At 60.2% G+C, this 21,946-nt stretch overlaps 3 protein-coding genes and 1 non-coding gene across 5 annotated transcripts; 2 read left to right on the top strand and 2 right to left on the bottom strand.

Annotated features, from left to right (window-relative positions):
* Positions 1-96: 96 nt before the first annotated feature.
* PLK3 (polo like kinase 3) lies at positions 97-6,536 on the bottom strand. 2 transcript variants are annotated; one of them, XM_086617376.1, is made up of 15 exons: positions 6,378-6,536; positions 5,454-5,561; positions 5,251-5,367; positions 4,686-4,815; positions 4,509-4,596; positions 3,882-3,977; positions 2,985-3,180; positions 2,508-2,634; positions 2,016-2,125; positions 1,819-1,936; positions 1,641-1,745; positions 1,281-1,443; positions 1,023-1,152; positions 675-785; positions 97-291 (listed from the first exon to the last, which is right to left on the bottom strand). In XM_086617376.1, exons 1-15 carry the CDS (start codon positions 6,534-6,536, stop codon positions 97-99), a joined length of 1,953 nt encoding a protein of 650 aa, XP_086473502.1. The 2 variants fall into 2 exon arrangements, with proteins under 2 accessions (XP_086473502.1, XP_086473503.1); XM_086617377.1 differs by having other exon boundaries at positions 1,641-1,724.
* Positions 6,537-11,151: 4,615 nt separating this feature from the next.
* Positions 11,152-12,690, top strand: LOC147528190 (uncharacterized). Its single transcript, XM_086617858.1, has 2 exons — positions 11,152-11,170; positions 11,456-12,690. Exons 1-2 carry the CDS (start codon positions 11,152-11,154, stop codon positions 12,688-12,690), a joined length of 1,254 nt encoding a protein of 417 aa, XP_086473984.1.
* A 2,372-nt stretch (positions 12,691-15,062) lies between these two features.
* On the top strand, positions 15,063-19,024 carry BEST4 (bestrophin 4). The gene is given in 12 exon segments (XM_086617667.1): positions 15,063-15,214; positions 15,480-15,547; positions 15,550-15,567; positions 16,088-16,321; positions 16,635-16,789; positions 16,885-16,962; positions 17,314-17,466; positions 17,752-17,832; positions 18,139-18,249; positions 18,251-18,297; positions 18,612-18,916; positions 18,951-19,024. Coding segments are annotated over 12 exon segments (1,476 nt in total).
* Positions 19,025-21,585: 2,561 nt separating this feature from the next.
* On the bottom strand, positions 21,586-21,715 carry LOC147528189 (small nucleolar RNA SNORA35). The gene has a single exon (XR_015222391.1). It is a non-coding gene; the product is annotated as a small nucleolar RNA SNORA35 (small nucleolar RNA).
* Positions 21,716-21,946: the final 231 nt, after the last annotated feature.

Below are 21,946 nucleotides of genomic sequence, written 5' to 3'. Positions count from 1 at the left end.
GCCCAGGTGGGCAGCCAGCACCACAACATACCTCCCAGCCCGTGGGAGGGCAGGGGAAGACCTCTACATCCAGAGAGCATTCCCCAAGGTCCCATGCTAAGCCTCAGCCCTCTCTTGGAGGAGCTTGAGGATGTATCTGAGGCGGTAGTGGAGCTCAGGAGAGCAGCCCAGCTCCTGGATGCTGCACAGCTTGTAGGTGTAGGAGTTGCGCTCCCGGTTGATGTAGGTGACAAGGCAGGAGTAGTCAGGCTTGCTAATGATCACCTTGGTGTGGTCATTGTAGAAGTTCACCTAGGAGACAGGTTGGGCTTGGTTCAACCGACGCTTCCTGCGGCATGTCGGGAGCTGGGATGGAGCCACACTTCCTGCCTCAACCCGTTCCTCCTCCCCGACCTGCCTGGGAGCATCCCTGCTGCATACCCCACGGCAGGAACACACCAGCCCCAGCACTGAGGCAGACGGAAGCTGCCAACTGAGGCATCATTTCCCTCACAGGCTAGACAAGCTGCGACCAGCACCTCCAGGCACTGGAGCAGCATCCTGCACCTACAGCTGTTTTTGCAGCTGGACCTCGCATTTGGGCTGCGGCAGACAAGATCTAACGCAGGCCAGGAGTCCCCAGCTGGCCTCACCCCTCCAGGGGTCTGGGCATCTCCAGTGTGCCCCACACGTACCTGGAGGGTGCCACTGCTGAATAGCATGAGCAAAGCTTGGTCAGTCTTCACCCACTGCAGGAGAAGCAGGGCCGGCTGCCCAAGGTCATCTACACTGGGCAAGTCACCTCCCTTGAAGAGAAGGATGAGAGTAAGCCACTGATCTCATACTTGGGAGCACTGCCACCAGGAGACACAGCCAAACCTAGATTCAGCCCCAGTGGGGTCCCCACTCCCAGGACACAACTCTCTAGGTGTCCACCTGGCCAAGCCTGTGAGCAGGGAATCCCGCAACCCCAGGCAGTGTGGTCAAGCCATGACCCAACATCCAGCCTACCCACGATCCCAGCCCAGGGCCCCAGCACCCACCTTCATGAGATGTTGCTCCATGTAGGATGCAAAGTAGCGCAAGACACTCATCTGTCCCTGCAGCTGCTCGGGGATAGTGGCCACAGAGAACACAAGGTGTTTGCTGTTGGTCGGGTTGTAATGCACAGTCCTGGGAGGAAGCAAACCATGAGCTTTGGGGCCACCCAACACCAAATGCACCCCTGGCACAGCCTCCCCTTACCCCTTCCCACCTGAGGGGCTGCTCCAGAGACACCAGCCCCCTTCCCCACTGCTTACCTGCGGTTGGGGGAAAGAGTCATGTGTGTGCCATTGTTGAAGAGGACCCCGATGCTGCGGTTGGAGAGCTGGTAGCCAAAGCCGTACTTGTTGGAGTAATCCACCCACTTGCTCACCCAGACAAAGTGCTCATGGCGGGCCAAGGAAGCCGGGTTTTTCTCCGCTGGTGGAGAAGAGATGGGCTGAGCAGAGGAGGCAGTCAGGCCCTGCCCATCTCACCTCCCCAGGAGGGGAGCAGTTCCCCGCTCCAGAGGGCTCTGGCAACATTTAAGGTACCCCAAATAGCAGCCATGCCTTCATCCCATGGGGAAGGGAATGCACAGCACCCTGTCCCATCCCAGAGCAGTCTGACCGGTTTACCTGGGGGCATGGAGGAGAGGCAGGTCTGCAGGAGCTGGACAGCAGACTCGATGATGGCAGAGGCAGTGATGCAGTCTTCAAAGGCTGCAGAGAGAAGATGGCAGGCTGAGTCAGCTGGCCCTGCTATCAGCCAGGGCAGGACAGGAAGCTTGGGGTGGCCGGAGCAGGTATTGCTCACCCTCACAGCTGCTGGCCATTGTCCCTCGGATGGAGGGGGTCACAGACTTGTGAGACGTCTCCTCCACCACTGTCTCCACGGGGCTAGAGCTGGAGCTGCGGCATGATATGGGGGTGGCCTGCAGAGAGACCTGGATTTATCACCATCCTGCCTGCTCCCCTGAAGATAGGTGTGCACAGGCTCAGGGATGTTCTCACCTCATTCCCTTCCACAGTTTTATAGCTCATCTGCCGGCAGATCGAGGTCTTCATCAGCCCAGTGACCAGCTTGGAGATGTCATCCTTGTCCTCTAAAGAGCCTTTCTTGGCTGAGGAGAGAGCAAGTGATGAGCACACTGTTGAGCACAGGGAATGGGGACATGTGGGCCACCCCTCCCAGTAGCTCGGCTCTCCCCTATCCATTCCCTTGTCCACAGTGCTAGGGGTGCTGTCAGGCAGCTGCCTCCCACTTTCACTTCCCAGTTCTCATGCAACACAGGGCTTCCAGGAGGAACTTCCCCCATGAGTTGCAGCACAGCATCCCCTCTCCAGGCACACACCCACACTGGGCAAGCAGGGGCAAGCCTAGCTTCTGCTGGCCCAGGCAGGGGGTTCACAGAGACCCATGAGGAGGTGTCTCCAAGAGACAGGACCCACTTCTCCCTGGAAGAAGGGTCACCCAGAGGCTCCTGGGCAAGTGTATGGACTCACCCTTGGGTTTCTTCTTCCCAAAGAGTGTCTTCGTGACTTTAGCAAACAGACTCTTTGCTGGGTTGGGGGGACTCAGCTCTGGAGCCATCACGCAGCTGCTGGGAGGGAGTTTCTCAGGCGTGTAGCCCTGCAGAGAGGTCAGGGCAGAGGTTTGGTTTCCATAGGCCGCATTTCCAGGCAGAGCAGCTGCCCTGGACTGACCACAGTCACTCACAGCCCTCCTGACAGCCAGCTTGCATTTCCATCAAGCCTTGGCCCCAGGACTGGCATCAGTATGGCAAACAGCCCATGCTACAGGCACAAGGTGGCAGAAGCACACCAGATCCCTCACTCCCCTGGTTGGCTGGCATGTGGGCAGGACACCAGTTGCTTCCTTTGAAGGACTGAGACTTGGGCTCTAAGGACAGCACCCTGCACAACCCAAAAAGCCTCATCCCAACTGGAGAAGGGTCAAGGCCAGACCCCCAGCCCACTCACCTTGAAGAACTCATGGTCCAAGATCTCCTCAAGGGTGAGGCGGTCCTGGGGGTTGCGTCTGAGGATGCCAGCAATGAGGTGCTTGGCAGGCAGGGAGAGGAAGGCAGGGAGGGTGTACTCCACTTGCTTGATACACCTGTAGGTCTCCTTGAGGTCGGAGGTCTCAAAGGGAGGGTTCCCGCATAGCAGGGTGTACCTGGGAGGAGACATACGTGCCACCGTCACATCCCCACCAGGCTTGTGACTCAGCAGCACTTAAAGCAAGGAAGTTATTGGCATTTGGCCGGCCACACCTGGCCAGGAGCACCACTTCCAGCCCAGGCTGCCGTGCTCGCATCCGGCCACACTTCCTCCTAGCAACTGTTTAGAGCAACAGGCAGGGAGCCCTGGGGAAGATAGAAGGCTGGCAGGAGACGGCCACCCTGCTGTCACCGCTCCCATCCCCTGCATGGCCACCACAGCAGAAAGCAGAGCAGGAAGCTGCGGGCAGCAGCCGGGCAAAGGGCTGGATGTGCCGAAGCAGCATCGCAGTTGCTCCCCACACAAACAGAGCAGCAGCTGCTGCCAGATTTTCCATTGTTTATCAGGTTTGCAGGGATGTCGAGCCTGCTTTGAACCGGAGCTGAGTGCGGCACGAGCGTGCCTGCCCTTTGCAGTTCCTGCTTGCACGGCCCCCAAGCAGCATCCTGGGATGGCTGGCAACACCCACCCCAAAGCAGGGCTGGGCAGGATCTGGCCACTCACTTCACTCCCCTCCCCCTGCCTTTCAGCAACCACAGCAAAGCCACAAGGCAAAGCGCAAGAGGACTTCCTCCTCGGGGCTGCTCCACAGCCCGGCTCTCCCCTACCCTGCGTGAGGCTGCCCAGACCCCTGCCCACCCAGCAGCACTGACTTACATGACACAGCCCAGAGACCACACGTCCGACTCTGGCCCATGGCCCTGCCTCAGCAGCACTTCTGGGGCCAGGTAGTTTGGGGTCCCACATATTGTCCTGTGGGGCAGAGTACCAGGTCAGTGCATGCTCTGCAGCCCCTCAGACAACCTCCCCTAGCCAAGCCCTGTATTTGGCTCGCAGCCTGTCTTCCCCCGCTCCATTTTGCTCCCCCTCCTCCATCTACAAGGAGCCCCATACAGACTTCCCCCTCCCCAGCTCCCAGGGGTCAGGAGCAGCTGCTCCTGGGGAGCCGTTGGGAAGAGCTTGTCCAAGAGTCAGGGAGGAACAGAGCCTTTGTGTCCCAGCCTGCACAGCCGGCATGGCAGCCGGGCAGGCACAATAGCGATAGTCAGCACATTGTTCTCCCTGACGGCTGCAAACTCACTCCTGAAGGAGCCACAAAGCCCCCAGCCTCCTCGTTTTGCCTGCAGCTGGGGCAGGAATTGCTCCTCCACCCCGGGAAGGGGCCTTAAGGCTTTCCTTAAGACCAGGAGCGACCACTCACCCTCTACCCTCCTGGGAAGCTGCAGGAAGAAGAGGAAGAGTGAAACCTCAGAGGGCTCTGGTTTAGGGAAATCTCAAACTTACTTTTTCTTCTGGTCAGAGATATCCTGGCAAGCAGCTAGCCCAAAGTCCCCCACTTTCAGCTCCATGTTTTCATTGATGAAAAAATTGCCTGCAAGTCAAGGGCAATGTGTGTCACCACAAGTCCCTCTGGGGCAGCTCGCTCACCACGTGGCACCCTGCCCCAACCACAGCACTCACCAAGCTTGAGGTCCCTGTGCAGGATGCCCTTGAGGTGAAGGTATTTCAAGCCTGAGATTATCTGTTTGAGGTAATAGCGCACTTCGGGCTCCAGCAGAGTATGGCGAGCCTTCCAGATGTGGGCCAGGGACTGTAGAGGGAGAGAAGGCAGCTCAGTGATGGCAGGCAGGGAGAACAGGCAGCCCTGCTGACTAAGCAAGGGGCAGGCAGGGTCAAAGCCAGTTCTTCCAGAAGTTGCACATCCACAAATAATCCTTCTTCCACAGCCATGACCTCAGCAGACTCCCCACAAGAGGCTGAGGTTACTCAGCCAGCCAGGGGAATCACTGGATTTACAGTGGCCCCACCAGGAGCTATGGGCTGCCAATATGAGCAGGCAGCCGGCGGTGTGCCCGTTGCCATGCAAACAACACGGGTTATGGCTGAGCTCAGAAGGTGTGACAGAGCGGGCAGCCAGACAGCCCAGGAGGAGCGTGCCAACAAAGCACCTCAGATAAGGCCTGCTCCAACCAGTCACACCTCTGTTTAGGAGAGCCTTTGGCAAGGAGGCCATACCAGCACTCACCTTCCTACTGCAGTGCTCCAGGAAGATGTAGATGCTTTCCGTGTCCTCAAAGTAGTGGGAGAACTTGACGATGTGCTTATGGTGCAAGTCCCGGTGCAGCTCGATCTCGTTGGTAATCTGAAACGGAATAGCAGTCCCAGGTAAGCACGGGACTCCTGCTGCACCCTGCCAGCCCAGCACCCCACCAGCCTCACAGCACTCACCTTCTCCCGCTGGTGGGGTTTAGCCACCCTGCTGTGAGGAATGACCTTTACAGCATAGGTTTTGTTGCTGGAGAGATCTGTCATTTCATAGCATCGTGCAAATCCACCCTGCAAGGCAAGAGGTAGTTATGGATGGGTGAGACAGCTCTTCGCCCCTGCCTGCTTACAAGCCACCTCCTCCTCCTCCGTTCCCTTGCAGCACAGCCTGGCAAGCATCACACGCTCCCTCCTGCTGTATCGCCCACTAAAATCTGAACTACGATGCTCTCAACCAGGGACTTTCTTCACCCAGTTCCTGTAAGACCTCCAGGCGTTTTTCCTCCCACCATGGCCAGACTCTGCATCTTTCCACGTGACAGATCAACCTGGAAAGCCCTGCGCAGGGCACGGAGCCCGGGCACCGGAGGCCACTGAAAGGCAGCCCCATGGAGACAGGTTTTTCCTGCCGTGATGTCAGCCTCCAATCTGCACACTCAGCCCGCCGAGCCCGCCCGGGCCGGGCTGGGAACCGGCACCCACCTCCCACACACGCCGCCGGCAGCGGGAGGAAAAGTTGCGTGCGGCGGAGCGGCGCGGGCCGGCACCCCTGGGAACCGGGGCACCCGCCGGCCCACGCACAGCCCGCGGGGCACCCCGAAACCGATGCGACTCCGATAGCCGGCAAGGCATGCAGCCAGCCCGGGTGATTCACAGCTTCCAGCGCTGCCGCGGGCCCGCCGGCAGAGGCGTGGGGGATGGGGGCGGCGTGCGGCAGCCGAGGGGCCGCATCCAGCCCCAGGCCGCCCCGGCGTGGGAAGAGATCGAGCAGACGCGCAGCCCCCCGCCCTTCCCCGCGCCGGCTACCAGCCCCGCTCAACTCGGCACGCCCCGACTGGTGCCTCCCGCGGCGGCTCGCCCCAGCACCACCCCCTCCTTCCCCAGTACCTTTCCCAGCAGGCGGCCCTTGCAGTAGGACCGACCGGAGAGCGGGTCGGTGATGATGCGGGTGGTCTCGGCCACGCGGGGCGGGGGCGCCGGGGCGGGTGCGGGCTGTGCGGGGAGGCAGGCGGCTAGGAAGGGAGGGAAGAGGCCGGCGGGCTCCATGGCGGGCGCAGGAGGAGAAGGAGAAGACTCTCCGCGGGGCTGGGGCTGCTCCGCCACCGCCGGGCCCCACGCACGTGGCCCCACGCACGTGGCCCCACCGCCGCGCGCTGCTGCTGCCGCCCCGGGAATCCCGCCGGCTTTATCAACGGGAGCGCTGACGTCACTCGCGGAGCCCCGCCCCTGGGCGGCCCCACGCTGCCCTTAAAGCGGCCGCCGCCCGAGGAAGTGGGAGGGGGTGATGGGGTTCTGCGTGCCCACCGGTGCGCCTTTGCCAGCCGTGATCCGACAGGGAGTCCAGCCGCGGCCTCCACCGCGCAGCCCCCCCCGCCATATACGCACAGCACCGCCCCAGGCACCCCCTCCGCTAGGCACAGAGACTCCCACAGACAGAGATCCCCGTAGGCACACACAGACCCCATAGGCATGCAGAGACCCCTCCTCAGCTGCCTCCCCTCTCTCCCGGGGCATGCAGAGCCCCCTCCCCACAGACATCCGTAAATACACACTCACTCACAGGACACCTTCCCTTGCAGGGGTGACCAGCTTGTGTCATATGACCTCCTGGGAGCTGGGGACCCCTCACCTATGCCCCACGGAAAGGCTGTGACCAGGGTGGGATTTCGAAGCCCATGTATTCACTGGGGGCCCTGGTCTCCCCATGCCAAACCTGGGTGCAGGAAGACACCTCCCCCACCCCTCACTCTGTGCCAGGAACCAGGAAGGGGGGGTCATGGCCCACCCTAGGTGGGGTGCTGGGAATGTTGGGGACAGTGGAAGATGCAGGTGAGCTCCCCAGCAGGGCTGTCCCCTGGGTAGGTGCCCCTTGGCTGCGGCCCAGCCCCATGCCCCAGTGACCCTCTAACAGCCCTGAAAATCAGTCTGCTGTGACTGTCCACGGTGGCCAGTCCAGGACTGGGGACCTGCAGGACTGTCCCACTGGGATGTCCTTCCTCGGTGCTTGGGCACCCTGTCCTGGGCTTACTGGGGGCTCTGGTGGTGCGGAGTGGGCCTGGCTGTGCTGGCCCGGTGCGGTGGTGTCTGGGCAGTGTGCCATAGCGGTGCTGCTCTCTAATGGCCATGAGGAGGACGTGTCTCTGTCACCCGAAACAGGTCGCGGAGGGACGCAGGGCATCTCTCGCTCCCCACGGGCGTGGTTGCTGGCAGAGGTGGCTGCAAACCCACGGCCCTCCACGAGCCGGAAAGCAGCAGCGTTGCAAGAGCCCCTCAAAAGCAGACCCTGCTGCCCTTCCCCTGCTGCCTGCTGCACGCGGGGCAACTGTGTGCACATCCCTTGCTCTGTGCCTCAGTTTCCCCACTCTGCACTCCACCTCTGCTTCCCCGGAGCAGCTCAGGGCTCTGGTCACTGATGCTCCATCTGCTCCTGAATATGCTGAGGGTTTTGCATGAGCACTCCCAGCCAAACAGCCCTGTGATTCACAGCCCATCCCCTGTGGGGACAATTAACCCCCTTTTTTTGCTGCAGGAAAGCTGAGCAAACCTGCCTGCAAAGAGAGAGGAAACGAGCTGGATCCATCTGCTTTTTCTCAGGTTTCCAGCTTTTGCAGAGGAAATATATGCAAACCCACCGCCTGGCAGCAAACACGCTCCAGGCGCAGGCAGGGAGGCTGCAGCCCCTTGGGGGAACGCTGCTGCCTGTTTCCACCAGGGCCCCAGGGCTGCTTGGGGCGCGGGCCGCGTCACGGAGCAGTTCTGGTTTTCCGATGGAGGCCCCAGCTCGAGGCTGCCCGGAGCTCCCAGGGACTGAGCTGAGTCAGCGTCTGGAGGGAGCGCGTGGGTGGAGGCACCCCGGGGTGCGGGGAGGCCCCAGGGCACCTGCCTGGGGGTGGCAGGACAATCTGTGTGGGGCTTGCCCTGGGGTCCCCCACAGAGGCACAGCAGGGACCAGCGAGGGCCGGGAGCTGCCAGCTCTGCTCCTGCTCCCTGCTTGCTCTGGGCGAGCCCTTGGCCTGGGTTTGAAGGCACAGACGGACCCCACAGCCCACATCCCACCAGGGCTGCAACACCTCCTCCCCAAGAGGGATGGAGCCAGAGAGCAGCCCTCCTCCACCTGCAGCTCAGGTCCGTGGTGATGCAAAGCATCGCAGCCAGCCGGGGTTTTCCCATCACCGAGCTGGGGTGGTGGGAGGAAGCGCGGTTTAACATCAACAGCCTACCCAGCCTGGGGAAGGGGAGGCTCTGGAGTGATCCTCTGGCTGCCTGCAGCTGTTTAGATGGAGTTACAGGAAAAGAGAGGCAGGCTCTTCAGGGAGGTGTACAGCAAAATGAGGACAGGCACCTGCCGCAAGTAGCATCAAGGGAAATTCCATCTAGATACTAGGAAACTTTTTTCCCCTGTAAGCGTGGTAAAATATTACAGGAGGCCAGAGAGGCGGTGGAATCTTCATTCCCCATGATACTCAGACCTGGCCTAGCCCCATCCTGGTCCCCCTTGAGGTCCCCCCACCCTCCCATCCTGGGCTGCAGGGTAGCTCCTCAAGATGGGGATGCCAGCCATGATCCCCTCGGGAGCAGGGTTTTTCCCTCCCTCGGCACTGTCACCCCGTGAGTTCCTGCAAAGTGTGGGATTGCAGCCACCAAGGAGAAGGAGGGGGAGGGTGGCTGGTCCCTCGGGTGAGCCGGGGAAGGAAGCACCAGCTCCAGCACCAGCACCAGCAGAGACCAACCCACCCCAGGGGCTGGCTGGGGATGTGCAGAGGAGAAGTTGCAAAACTGGGCAAAGCTGCCTGGAGGAAGAGATAAAAGGACTTGGATTCCTCCAGATTAAGGAAACACTTGGATCTGGGGTGGTATGTAAAACACCAGTGCTGGAAGGTACCCCCTAGGAGGCAGGATCTGGCCCACTGAGGCTCAGGGAGCCCTCTGAAATCTCCTGCAACGGGGCTCTTGGCTCAGCTGCTGCCTTAGAGCAGGAGAAGTGGGGGAGGCTTTACCCCAAGCAGGGTGTTAGCAGGCTCCAGCCCGTGGGTGCCAGCTCAGGGCTGTGCGACCGTGTCCAGGGCACCCCAGGAGGCAACTCTCACCCTGCCAGGCCAGTGCGCTGCTGGCATCTCCCTTCCCACAAAGGCCTGAACTGCCATTTCCTGTGTCCCACCCCACAGCCAGCACTCAGCTGGCCCCACTTCCCTCCCTGTCCCGTCCCATCTCGTTCCATCCCATCCTGTCCCTGCTGCCCAGCAGAAATCCCTGGTGCAGGGTTCATTGCTGTGGCATTTTCTGTACAGCACGAGATGTCAGCACCCCAAAGCTGCTGCTCGTGAGGTAATGCCCACAGCAGGACAGGGCAGGTCCTACTGCCAGAAACTCACCCCTCTGCCAGGGTTTGTGGGTCTGGAATAGACCCAAGTGAGGTGCGTGAGATGTGGGCGATAGATCTGCACCAAGGGGAGCCACTGCTTCCCCGCTGGGGGCTGGAGCATCCCTGAGCAGAGATGTGAAAGCAGCACCCACAAGTGAGGTGTGAAATCAAGGAAGGAAACTCCTGAATCTGGTGCTTCCTCAAACTCAGCTGCATCCCTTAGGACAGCATGGTGGCCAAGGGAAGCCTCATAGAACCCAATGTTGTTATAACTGGTGTACTGAGCTTGCCAGGCCTCTGAGGCACCCTAGTTATGCAGTGTGTAGGCTGTCCCAGCACTCCGCGCTCCGAGAGAGGAGGAAGAGCAGCCACCAGAGCCCTCCTCTACTGTGGTCACCCCACCAGGCTCTGACACCGCAGCACCACACAGGCACTTGGGCCAGGTCCCATCTCACCCACTCCCACTACCACTGAAGCAAAGTGCTGTTGGTACCATGCCACGTACCTCAGTTTACCTGGGTCACACTGTGGTGAGCACACATCTGCTTTCAGGATGTGGAAATGCATCTCCCCTCTCCAGTGCCACTTTTCCTGTGGGCTGTCGTGCTCATGTCCGATCCTGTTCCTGTTCCCAGCCCGGGACTTGTGTGGGATGGAAGGAAGTCATAAGGAGTCCAGTGATGGAGACAGAGCTCTTTGGTCCCCATCCTGCAAAGGTGTCCACCCTGCAGCCTCTCCTGAGTGGGGCTGGGAGTCACGGAGGTGAGGACCAGCCGGGTGGAGCCCTATCCTCTTCCCAGGAGGGAAGGGGAACTCAGCAAAGCCCAACTTGGCCCTTCTCCAGGGGCTTGGGGGGCTGATGCTGGATTACGGAGTGGGGCTGGACGGAGATATGGCTGTGAGGGGGGCAGAAGGGGGTGGAAACTGGGAGAGGCTGGGAAGGGTCGTTGCTTCTCGGAGGTGGAGAGTGGAGGGATGGAGAGTGGATGGGGGGCTGTAAGGGGCCGTGGCTTTGGGGGGTGTGCAGAGGAAGGGGGACCACGGGGTGGATTGGCTGCAGGGAGCCGGGAACAAGCACGTTTTGGGGGATGCCGCTGCACAGCGCGGCTGGAGGGTCCACGTCTGGCGGGAGCCCAGCGAGGGAACGGAGCACAGGGGACTGAAGCGACACTACGGCCCACGGGGTGGGGGGGGCAGCGGGCCGGGGCGGGCGGGTTGCGGCGGGGCCGCCCCGCGGCGAGGCGGAGCCGACGGCCGCGCCCGGCGGGGAGCGCGGCGGGCGCGGAGCGGCCCCGGAGGATGGGGCGTGCGGCGGCAGGTGAGGCCGGGCAGGGCACCCCGGGGGGCGACGAGCACAGCCCCGGGGGTCGCTCGCTGCCCGCGGGCAGCCGGCCGAAGCTGCGGGACGTCGGGTGTGAGACAACCCCGGGCTGGCGGGGGGACGGTATCTCTGGGAGGCGGCTCCGGGACGGGCTGCGGGGACTCTGGTCCCTTCCCTGGGGAGGGGAGAGAAGCGGGGTTCACCCTCTCGCCATGGTGGGCTGGAGCGAGGGGAGAGCTGGTCCCGCCGAGGGGTCACCCATCCCCTCTGTTCTCCCCGCAGGCGCTGGGCTGGGGACCGTGTCCCTCTGGGGCAGCCTCCTGCTCGCTGCCGGCCTCGCCCTCGACCCGGCACCGCAAAGCTGCAACTGCACGGAGCCCATGGACTTCCAGGCTTTCCGGGAGGCCCCGCTCCCCGAGAGCTGCTGCCTCAACTTCACCAGCTCCAACATCACCCACCTGGACTGGGGCACACTGGTAGAGGTGCGGGGGCTGCGGGAGCTCTACCTCTCGCACTGCAGCATCACGGATATCAGCAACGCAGAGGGAGTCCCCCCTGCCTTGGAGATCTTGCACTTAAGTCACAACCTGCTGGAAAGTCTCCCTGTAAGCTTTCTGGAAGATGCCCCTAATTTGAGGGTCCTTTATCTAGATGGCAACCAGCTCCAGGAGCTGCCCAAGTCCTTCCTGAAAGCATCGACCCAGGTCCGGGAGGTCTACCTGGGCTTCAACGCCCTGACCTTCCTTCCCGCCAGCCTCCTGAAGCCATCTCTGCTCCAGCTCCAGCTCTCCAACAATAGCTGGGACTGCAGCTGCGCTTTGCTCAGCAACCTAGAGGGTTGGCCCAGCCTGGCCACTGAGGTTATCTGCCACATGCCGGAGCGGTACCGTGGCGTTGACCTTCAGAGCATCCCCCGGGATGAGCTGTGCCGCTCACACAGCCTCACCGCCCTCTTCATCTGTCTGCCCCCTCTCCTCATCCTCGCCAGCATCACCTGGTGCTTCTGCAGGCGGAAGAGAAAGACCAACTACAGCCTTCAGAGCAGGTCCCAGAGCCAACCAGCCACAGTGGAGAGGGGCAATATGCCAGTGCCTGCAGAGCCCCACCACTACGTCCCCTATGAGCTGCCCACTGCTCCCTCCGAGACCGAGAAGAAGGTGCTACTGAGGAGGCAGGTCCTGCTGCAGCCCTCCACGGACCTGCTGGAGAGTGGCAGGGACCTCTATGAGGAGGTGGAGATCCAGGTGGGATCTCCCATCAGTTCCCAGGTGCCAACTCATGAAGGGCAGCAAGGCACAGGGCTGGGTAGGCAGCGGGACACCCTGGCACCGAGGGCAGAGGAGCAGGGGGGCAGCGAGCCAGAGGTGGACACCGTCAGCGTGAGTGAAGTCCTGAAGGACTCTGCTGACCTGGAGAAGATCTACATGAGTCAGTCAACCAACTATTACAACCTGGTACCCGGCATTGAGCTGGAGGACTCAGACAACCTGGAGTATGAAAACATTGACCTGCACTGATGTTGGGACTTGGGCTGTGTCTGGGACACGCCAGGAGGATGGCTGGGCTGGACTGTAGCGAAGGCCAGCAGAGCAGGAGAGGCATGAGCTGTCCTGCTGTGGCTTACTGTAGCTCTTTGCAAAGCTGCACCCCAAATTCCCATCCCTTCCCCTGTGCTACCACATGCACCCCTTGCTTGCCATGTGCCGCAGCTGGGCAGGGGGTGTGAGAGTGCTTCGGGCACTGGGGACCCTGCCACAGGCTGACTGTTTGGGGACATGGGCTGGCAGTGCCTAAGGAAGGATGTATGGAGGAGATGGGGGCTGTTATCTGGTTTTGGGGACCAGATGCCGATACTGTGTGTGCCAGACCCACTGACCAGGGCCTCCATCCTCTCTCACTGGAGCCAGCTATCATCTGGCATGGACCTGCTGCTACGCAGCCCGCAGAGAACAGAGTCTGGGACATGAAGTGGGGCTGGCTCTGCCTATGTGGTCTGCAGGAGAGTCATGCGTGAATGGGGTGCCCTGGGCTTGGCAGGGAGCCTGGGGTGGCCCTGCCAGCACCCCACCCCACATCCCACCATGTCGCACCACGTGGTATGGGGGCTTGAAACAGCTGGTGCACATGTGCTGCTGCATGCACGAGTGTGCGTGCACATGTGTGTGCAGAGACTGTGTGGGTGTGCGAGGCCCCAGAGGGACCCCTTGCGTCCTCCCCTGCCCCATGTGCTGCCAAGTGCTGTAGGATCCAGCTCTCAATAAGAAATAAATCATTTTACTCTGGCAGTGCAGTTCCATCCCTGTGTCTGCGTGGTTCAGGGCGCTGGGGAGCTGACTGATGGGACATGGGGGAGCACAGGGATGGGGAGGGCTTCATTCCTACCCATCGCCCCTCCCATGCCCTGGGGGATGCCCCAGCATGGGTTTTGTCCAGCAGCCCTGGGCCTGCTTTGCCATCCTTGCAGAGCAGAGCTGGGCATGGGCTGAGGGCGAGCAGAGCCCCTGCCTCGCACCGTGATTTACAGCCTGGCTGGGGAAGGCACCAGTCTGCTGTAAATGCTTTGGTTCCCAGCCGGGAGCTGTGTGGCTCCTGGGAATGGGGCAAAGGCTGGGGGTGCTGTAAATCACCTCCCTGCACCCCCCTAGTGAGCCTCACCCATGGCTGCTCCAGCCCTTTTCTGGGGATGGGTCACCCTTGAGTCCTTCCCCTCCTGCCCAGGGGGACATTTCCCAGGCCTTAAGCCCCAGTAGCTGCCCTGCTCCGCACTGGAGCCGACCTGGGCCAGGGCCGGGCGCTGTGCCCGGGCAGGAAGGGAGGGAGCCAGGCAGGGCAGGACGCGGCGCTCCCGCCGGCAAAGGAAGCAGCGTTTCCTGCGGAGCATGGCGTGGCCTCCAGCAGCCCACAGCGGGACGAGCCACGGGCCCCAGCAGCGCTCTGCCCCAGCGCGGGTTGGGGACGAGGACAGGATGATTTCTCTGCATGTCTCACTGTCACTCACGAATCTTTCCCACTGGTTTATGTCCTGCTGGAATTTTTTCCTTCCCGCTCCCTCCAAGGCCGTGGGAAAGTGGCTCAGTGCCAGCCTTTGATATGCCTCCACCACCCCCTGCCAGGTAGTGCGGCCAGGGGACACCCAGGGGATCCTGGCGTGCCCCAGCTCATGCCGTCCCCAAGTCCCCCGCAGGGACACGGAGGGACCAGGAGCTGCCACAGTGCGGAGGCAGGACAGGGAGGGGTCAGCCAGGCACTGCCTGTTGCTGGCAGCAGGGACGCAGGCAGTGCCGGGCATGTTTTTCACCCATGCTCCAGAAATATCCCGCAGCCTTCCCTAGGTGCCAGCTCTGCCTGCATGCCCCAGAGTCCCCTTCCCAGGGCTACCAGGAGCGATGGAATTCTCTGTCCTTTCTCCTCTTTCTCATGGAGCCTAAATACAGTCATCGGGGCTGCAAAGGGGAATGACCTAAACCACCCCAGTGGGTAGTGCCCAGCCTCAGCTCCAGCACCCGCAGCCCCCACTGAAATCTCCAGCTGTGGCCGATGACAGGGAAGTGTGACTGACCCGGAGTTCCCTGTCCCTGCTTCTGACAGCCCCAATCCATCATGGGGAGGGCTCGGCTGTTTGGGCCCATGCTGGGCTATTTAGAGGGAAGAGGTACCGGCGGGACGGGTGGGTGCAGGCAGGGAGCAGGCAGGCAGCGGCAGCAGGCGTGGGGAGGGCAAGGCAGCCGCGTGGGCGATCCTGCTGACGGGCCATAGCGCTCAATGTGGGATCGAGCGCGTGTCCCCAGGCCCTGCAGCCCGGACAGCAGCCAGAACACCAGTTCTCCTCAGTTTAGCTGGCAGCCAGCGAGAGAAGGATTTTTCCACTGAGGTGCGGGGCTGAGCCACGATGACCGTCTCCTACACACTGAAAGTCGCCAACTCCCGTTTCGGGGGTTTCCCCAAGCTGCTTTTCCGCTGGAAAGGCAGCATCTACAAGCTGCTGTACAAGGAGTTCATTGTCTTCGTGGTGCTGTATGATGTGCTCAGCCTCATCTATTGGTGAGCGGGGTCAGTGTGTCGCTGCCGGTGGTGCCCCTCCCTGCTGACCCACTGGGATGTGCAGAGATGCCCCACTGGTCATGGACTGGAGTCCCTGCAGGGAGGGGAGAAGCCCAGGGGACTCCCTCAGGGAGGGTGGGAGTAGGCAAGGGAGGGCAAGGAGAAGGGGAATTGGGCAGTGGCTTTTTGTGAAGGTCCAAGGCAGTCCCACCACTTGCCCTTGACCCCACTCTGTGTCCCTGACACCGCTCTCTGTCCACTGCAGGCAACTGCTGACCGAGGAGCGGAAGCAGCTCTATACCAAAGTGGCTCAATACTGCAACCGCTCCACATCCTCATGTCATTTGTCCTAGGTATGGGTCCCTCTCCTGAACCTAAGAGCTGAGGTCCTTCACTCACCCTGGTGCTGATGGCTTGAGGATGCTCCCACTGCCCATCCTGACCTCATGCTAAAACATCCCTTAGACACCATTGGATGGGGGACGGAAGAACCTGGAGCCCCAGAGATGGCACTTGGCTCCCAGACTCAATGAGCGCAGCTCCCTGGCCCTGGGGATGCCAGTGGGAGGCTGTGATTTCCCCTGGCCTGCTCTGCACCCTCCCCATGCCCAGGAAAGGGGCACCTTATCTACAAGAGATAGCTGTCCTGCCCTGTGCCATCCGCACTCATGGCAGGGAATTGCTGGGGACATCCCCACCTCCATCCCTGGGGAGGGCAGCCAAAGGGGAAAGGCAATCTGTGCTTTACCTCCTGGCCACAGAGAAATCTATCACCCCTGGAAACATGGCGTCTCTCCTGGTGCAGGCTCATCCTTGCCTTGACCCACTGCCCGGATGCACCGAGCCTCCCTCACGTGCCATCTCTCAGTGCAGGTTTTTATGTCACCCTGATCGTGAACCGGTGGTGGGCCCAGTACACCAGCATCTCCCTGCCCGACCAGCTCACGTGCGTCATCTCCAGCAATGTCCATGGCAAGGATGAGAAGGGCCGGATCCTGCGGCGCACCCTCATCCGCTATGCCAGCCTGTCAGCAGTCTTCATCCTGTGCTCCGTCAGCACCAGGGTGCTCAAGCACTTCCCCACCATGGACCATGTGGTGGAAGCAGGTGAGGAGCTAAACTCTGGGGGTGATAGCTTGCGATGGGGGGTGAGAGATGGGGCCACAGACATGTCACAGGGAGGGTGTGCTAGGGACTGGGGATCGTTGCAAGCATCCCTGCCCCAAACTGCCCCGCACAGGGGTGGCATCCTTGCACAGATATACACCTCCAAATTGCCCCATGTCCCCTCTGTCCAGAGCCCATCTCTGGGGACTGTAGTTTCACCTGGAAAACTCTGCATTCCTGCTGGGCATGGTCCCCATAGGGCTCTCCCCCACCGACACGGGGGCCATGGTGGTGAGCCTCTGCCCCGCCGCAGGCTTCATGACACAGGATGAGCGCAAGAAGTTCGAGAGCCTCCACTCCGACTTCAACAAGTACTGGATTCCCTGTGTGTGGTTCACCAACCTGGTGGCCCAGGCCAGGCGGGATGGCTGCATCCATGACGATGTGGCCCTTCGCCTACTCATGGATGTGAATTGGCGCCGGGTGTGTGGGGTGGGGGGACCAGGCACCGCAGGGAAGTTCGTGCAAAGCCCGGGTCACCCATCCTTGTCCTCTCTGCCCAGAAGCTGAATCTCTACCGGGCCAAGTGCAGCATGTTGTTTCATTACAACTGGATCAGCATCCCGCCAGTGTACATGCAGGTGGGTACCCACACACCCCATGGGCCCCTCGAGCCCAGCTCCCAGCTCCTTCCACCCCACAATGGCAGAGAAGCCTCACAGCTCCTCCCTGCATCCCGATAGGGAGCACTTTACCTCCCTTCCTAAAAGCACTTTACTCCCCTACTGATTCTGGTGCTGGAGCCAGCATGGCCGCTGGTTCAGAGCCTCACAGGGATGTGCAGGAGCGCGGAGGAGTGGGGCAGCAGGGTTTAGCCTCAAGCCCATGAGAGCATCAGTGACCTGTCAAGTCTCTTGCATCCTTCCTGCCCTTGTGCCGAGTGTCCCCCTGGGCTGCCACCCGCACCACCAGCTGACCCGTGCTCCCAGCAGGTGGTCACCATGGCTGTCTACTCCTTCTTTGCATTCTGCCTCATTGGTTGGCAGTTCCTGGAGCCACTGGAGCCAGAGCAGGAGGGGGACCTGGACATGTATGTCCCTCTCTCCATCCTCCTCCAGTTCTTCTTCTACGCTGGCTGGCTGAAGGTGAGATGCGGCCACACAGCCTGGCTTTGCTTTATGGGCTGAGGGTGGCCAGGTGGCACTGAGCACCCTTCTGGGCTGGGGGGTGGCTGACCCAGGGCATGGCACCAGCCATGTCACTGCTAGCTGCCCTTGGGGACACATCCTCTGGGCCCAGCCATCACACCGGGGCACCATGGAGCTCCAAGTCTGCACATTTCATGTGCCCCATGGGTAGACCAAGGGATGGAGAGCCCCGTGGAAAGGTGTCCCTGCGCCCTTGTCTCACCTGGGCAACTTGCTCCCCAGGTTGCAGAACAGATCATTAACCCCTTTGGAGAAGATGACAATGACTTTGAGACCAACACGCTGATAGACAGGAACCTGCAGGTGGGTCCTGCCCCAGGCTCATGTTGCGTGGGGCTGCTGCAGTCGAGGCACAGAGACATTCCTGACTCCTGGCAGTGGGAGCTGTGCCCTGCCAGCCCCCAGCCCTGCTCCTGGCCACACAGGTCATTGTCTGAAACAGGTTTCCATGCAAGGAAGCAGGGAAATTGCCCCTCCATATGTCTGCTCCCCACAGCAGGCTCAGCACCCCCTCCAAGGGATGCTCAGCACCTGGCACTACTGCTCAGCCCCTCACTTCTGAGAAAAGCAAGCAAAAGCCACCCCTGTCCCCTGCCTTGTCATGCTCAGGTGTCCCTGCTCTCCATGGATGACATGTACCAGAACCCGCTGCCCGCCGTGAAGGACAAATACTGGAATGAGTCCATGGCTCAGCCCCCCTACACCACGGCCACAGCCACTGAGTGAGACCCTGAAGCCCTTGTTCCTTGGCTCCACCTTCAACATGCGGTGAGTGCATGGTGCAGCCCTGCAGCTGGAGAAAAAGAGGGTGAATGCTTCAGGGTAGCAATAACACAAGCGGGCTCATCCCCCCTGGGCTCAATTATGGCGACCAAACAGCAAATCTCTGCTGGGAGTGTGTTGCCCAGCCCCTGTGGGGCTTTGGGGCTGCACTGGGCGATGGATGAGCTGCTGGGACAGGGACGTGGCCTCCCGGCGCTGCTCCCTGCCTGGAAATGCATTGGGACGGAGTCAGTGGGTGGTGCTGGGCATCCCTGCAGAGGGTGGCAGCCTGACCCCATCGCCCTGCCATGCTCCCCCAGCATGGGCGAGGACGCGGGGCAGAGCCAGCTAGTGGATGCCTCACTGAGCACGCCGTGCATCCAGACACCTCTGCTCAGCAGCTTCTTCCCTGTTGCCTCCCCCGCCATCAGCATGAAAAACTTCAGCCGGGGCAGCCGAGGTCACCCCCAGCCGTGGCATCTCCAGGCAAACAGCGGCTTCCCCTCCCCTTACTCCAACTGCTCTGAGGACCCCGAGTTGGTGGCCTGCATTGAGGAGGAGATGGAGCATGAGGAGAGCCGGGCCAGTGAGCCCACCATGCCTGGCCGTCACCCGGGGGGAACCAGCTGCCGGAGGCCTCCACAATGCGGAGGAAGGAGGTACCACTGATCGGGTGAAGGCACCATCCAGTGAGAGCATTGGGGCTGATCAGCCGGAGGCCGGGGAGCCCTGAGGCTGCCCCAAAAGCACTCCTTCCCTGGTGGTAGAATAGCTGCTCCCAACGAAAAGCACAGCCACTACCAGCCACAAAGCTCCCTGTTCCCAGGCAACACCCCTCAGACTCCCTGTCCAGATGCAGGACAAGCCCTGAGCCAAGATGTGTCCTCAGGTTGATGGGAAGATCCTGGTTGGTTTGGGATTGGGCAGATAGCCTTCAATACTAGCTGTTAGCCCCAAAACTGCAGGATTCAGCACATCTGTGTGATGATGGCACTGACCTGCAGCTGGCCAGGCTCACTCCCTGCTCCCAAGGCCCAATGCAGGGGACAAGGGACAGCCCAGATCCCAAGCAAGGAATGGGACAAGGGCATAAGTCTTGCAGAAAACCAACACTGTGATGGAGATGTCCTCTCAATATTAATAAAGCTTTTGCCAGCCTCAGCTTTGAGGTTCCTCCTTGTCGGTGCAAATAATTCCCAGAGGCAAGACAGCAGGGACATCACGTTTATCCAAGTGGGTGAACTGGGATTTTATCAAGGAGTGTGCGTGTTCTCCTGGGGCAAAAAGGGCACAGCCCCATGGACTAACACCAGTGATGGTTGTGGAGTATTAGAACAAGTGATACAACCAGAAAAAAAAAACCAGAAAGATGCTTTCAGCCTCCGTAGGATTCCTGCATTCAGACACGTGTGTTTCCCCTGAGAATATTAGCAGAGCTGTTAAAAAAATCCCTTTCCTGCAAGCCTCCCTTTCCCAAATCCGCCTCTCCTTAAAGCTCCTGTTTTCCCCAGTGAGCCAGCCCTGCTCCTCTTCCACTGCCCTCCAAGTCACTGCTGGACTTGTTAAAGTGTAACCACAGGGTCATTTTCTGGGTTGACCACCTCCGGTGAAAATACCCCAAAGTTAATACTGTGTGGAGCCGAGAGCCACTGAACAGCAAGGAGCAGCACTCAGGATGACGAGCGACCTCACTTGGGTCACGCTGCCAGCTCTGCCGGCTGCTCACTGCATGAAAAGTAGCTTTTTTTAAAATGCAGCCCTCGCACCTACCTGCAGAAGTGGGTAATGTCCTCAGACCAGACTTTGGCACCTCACAAACCCAGCAGGCCAAAGCTGTGCGTAACCCCAGCCCTTGCCCGTGCCTTGCTGGCTCGGTGCACGGCAGGCTTCCCTCCTCCCAGGCGGGTAAATCCCTGCACACATCCACGGGGCTATGCCAAGGCCAGATCAGAAACTGTACATCCTATCATCAAGCTGCACAAGGTCCCACAGGCTGTGCCACCGTGGGAGCCAGCTGCCACCATCCCATTCCCATGTCACACCTGCGGCATGGCTCCAGCGGGCGTTAAGTGCCACTTCAGTTCCCACGGGCTGTTGCCCTTGGCAGCCGCACTTTTTGGAGCAATAACTTTATGAGCAGCGTGCATTGATGAATTAGCCATAATCCTGCTCATCAGGGGCCAGGTTTACAGCTCCTGCTCTGACAGCAAGTTGGCATTTGCTCCATAAGCCTCAGCTTCTCCATCTGTACAAAGTCCTGCAGAAACACCCTGGATCCTGTTTGCACTTTGCAAAGGGCGAGGGGAGAGGACGTACTCAGAGGAAGGAGCAGTGATGTCTCCCTCCCAAGTGTCCTTTACGGTCTCCACCCCACCTCTCTGGAAAGCAGGCATTGCTGGAGAACAGCAAAAGTTTACCCCAGATCATTATGGAGAAGTAATGTGCTTGTGCAAACATCCTACCCAGCCCAGGTCCCACTGCCAGGGACACCAGAAGCACAGCCGGTTGCACCCAGCTGGGCGCAGCTCCGCTGGCAGCGCCCACAGTGGCGCAGACCCAGGCTGCCAAGCAGTGCTGACATGCCCGCCTCGGGATAACCATGCTGCTGCAGCCATCCAGGTAGCAGGTACCATCTTCTGACGTGGTTGGTGTGTCTTTCCATGTGTGGCACAGACCCATCCTCAGCTTCCTACCAGCAAGGCAGGATTGAACCCACACTGCCCAGGGCACCTGAGCCACCAGCATCTCCTGCTGCCACACAGCAGCCAGGGCAGAGCAGCACAGGAAAAACTTAAAAAAAAAAAAAAAAAAAAAAACAAAAAACCAAGCACAAGCTATTTTTAGGGCAGTCATTTTAAGGCACCAGAGACATGGGTCTCACCACAGTTCTGCTTGGAGTAAGATGATCACAGACCATCTCCTTCAGTTCAGAGCTAAAAATGGTGAAGCTGGGGCTGGAGGAAGCCTGCCTCACACCAGAGAGCTCCTGTGGATAAATGAGGTTTTTGTAAAAATACAGAAGTGGGGTGAAGCATGCAGTGTGTCCACTTAGCAGGCATGAGATGTGGGAGTCCAGCTCCCCCACAGCCCTGGGACTAGCCCTTAGATGGACTCCTAACTTTACCCTAGTACCTGCAAAAGGCATTTGGGAACTAGATGCAGAAATCCATCACACTGGCCTTCTATAAAAATCAGGAGTGCCAAGGAAATGACATCTCGTGCCCCAAAACATGCAGAAAAGCTTCTGTTCACCACAGCTTTCCAATCCCACAAGTGACAGGGCAGAAAGCTGGAGTTTGTACCCAGCTTTCGAAAGGGACAGACCACGAGGAGAGCCTGGCCCTTCTGCTAGAAGGAATTTCTCTTGCACTGGAATGAGACCAAGAAGGTCAGGGAAAGACCAGCCGGTCACCAAGCAGTGCAGCCAAGCTTGGTGCTTGGTTAAAAGAAGATACCGGACCCGGAAGGAAATTGTACAGCCAGGCAGGAAAGACCAAGCAGCAGCAAAAGGGGCTGCTGGCCCGAACCAGAGAACATCAGCCTGTGTGACCTGGAAAGCAGAGACAGGAGGTACCGGCTGCAAGGCTGGAGGGGTAAGACACAAGTTTTCAGAGAGACTTAGCACAAACACGAAGTCTAAGAAAAACAGTGCTCC

The sequence above is a fragment of the Tauraco erythrolophus genome, chromosome 10 (assembly GCF_009769465.1).
Source record: "Tauraco erythrolophus isolate bTauEry1 chromosome 10, bTauEry1.pri, whole genome shotgun sequence".
In the NCBI taxonomy this organism is placed as follows: domain Eukaryota; kingdom Metazoa; phylum Chordata; class Aves; order Musophagiformes; family Musophagidae; genus Tauraco; species Tauraco erythrolophus.
Note: the sequence above shows the minus strand (reverse complement) of the source record. Positions and strands in the feature narration are given on the sequence as shown.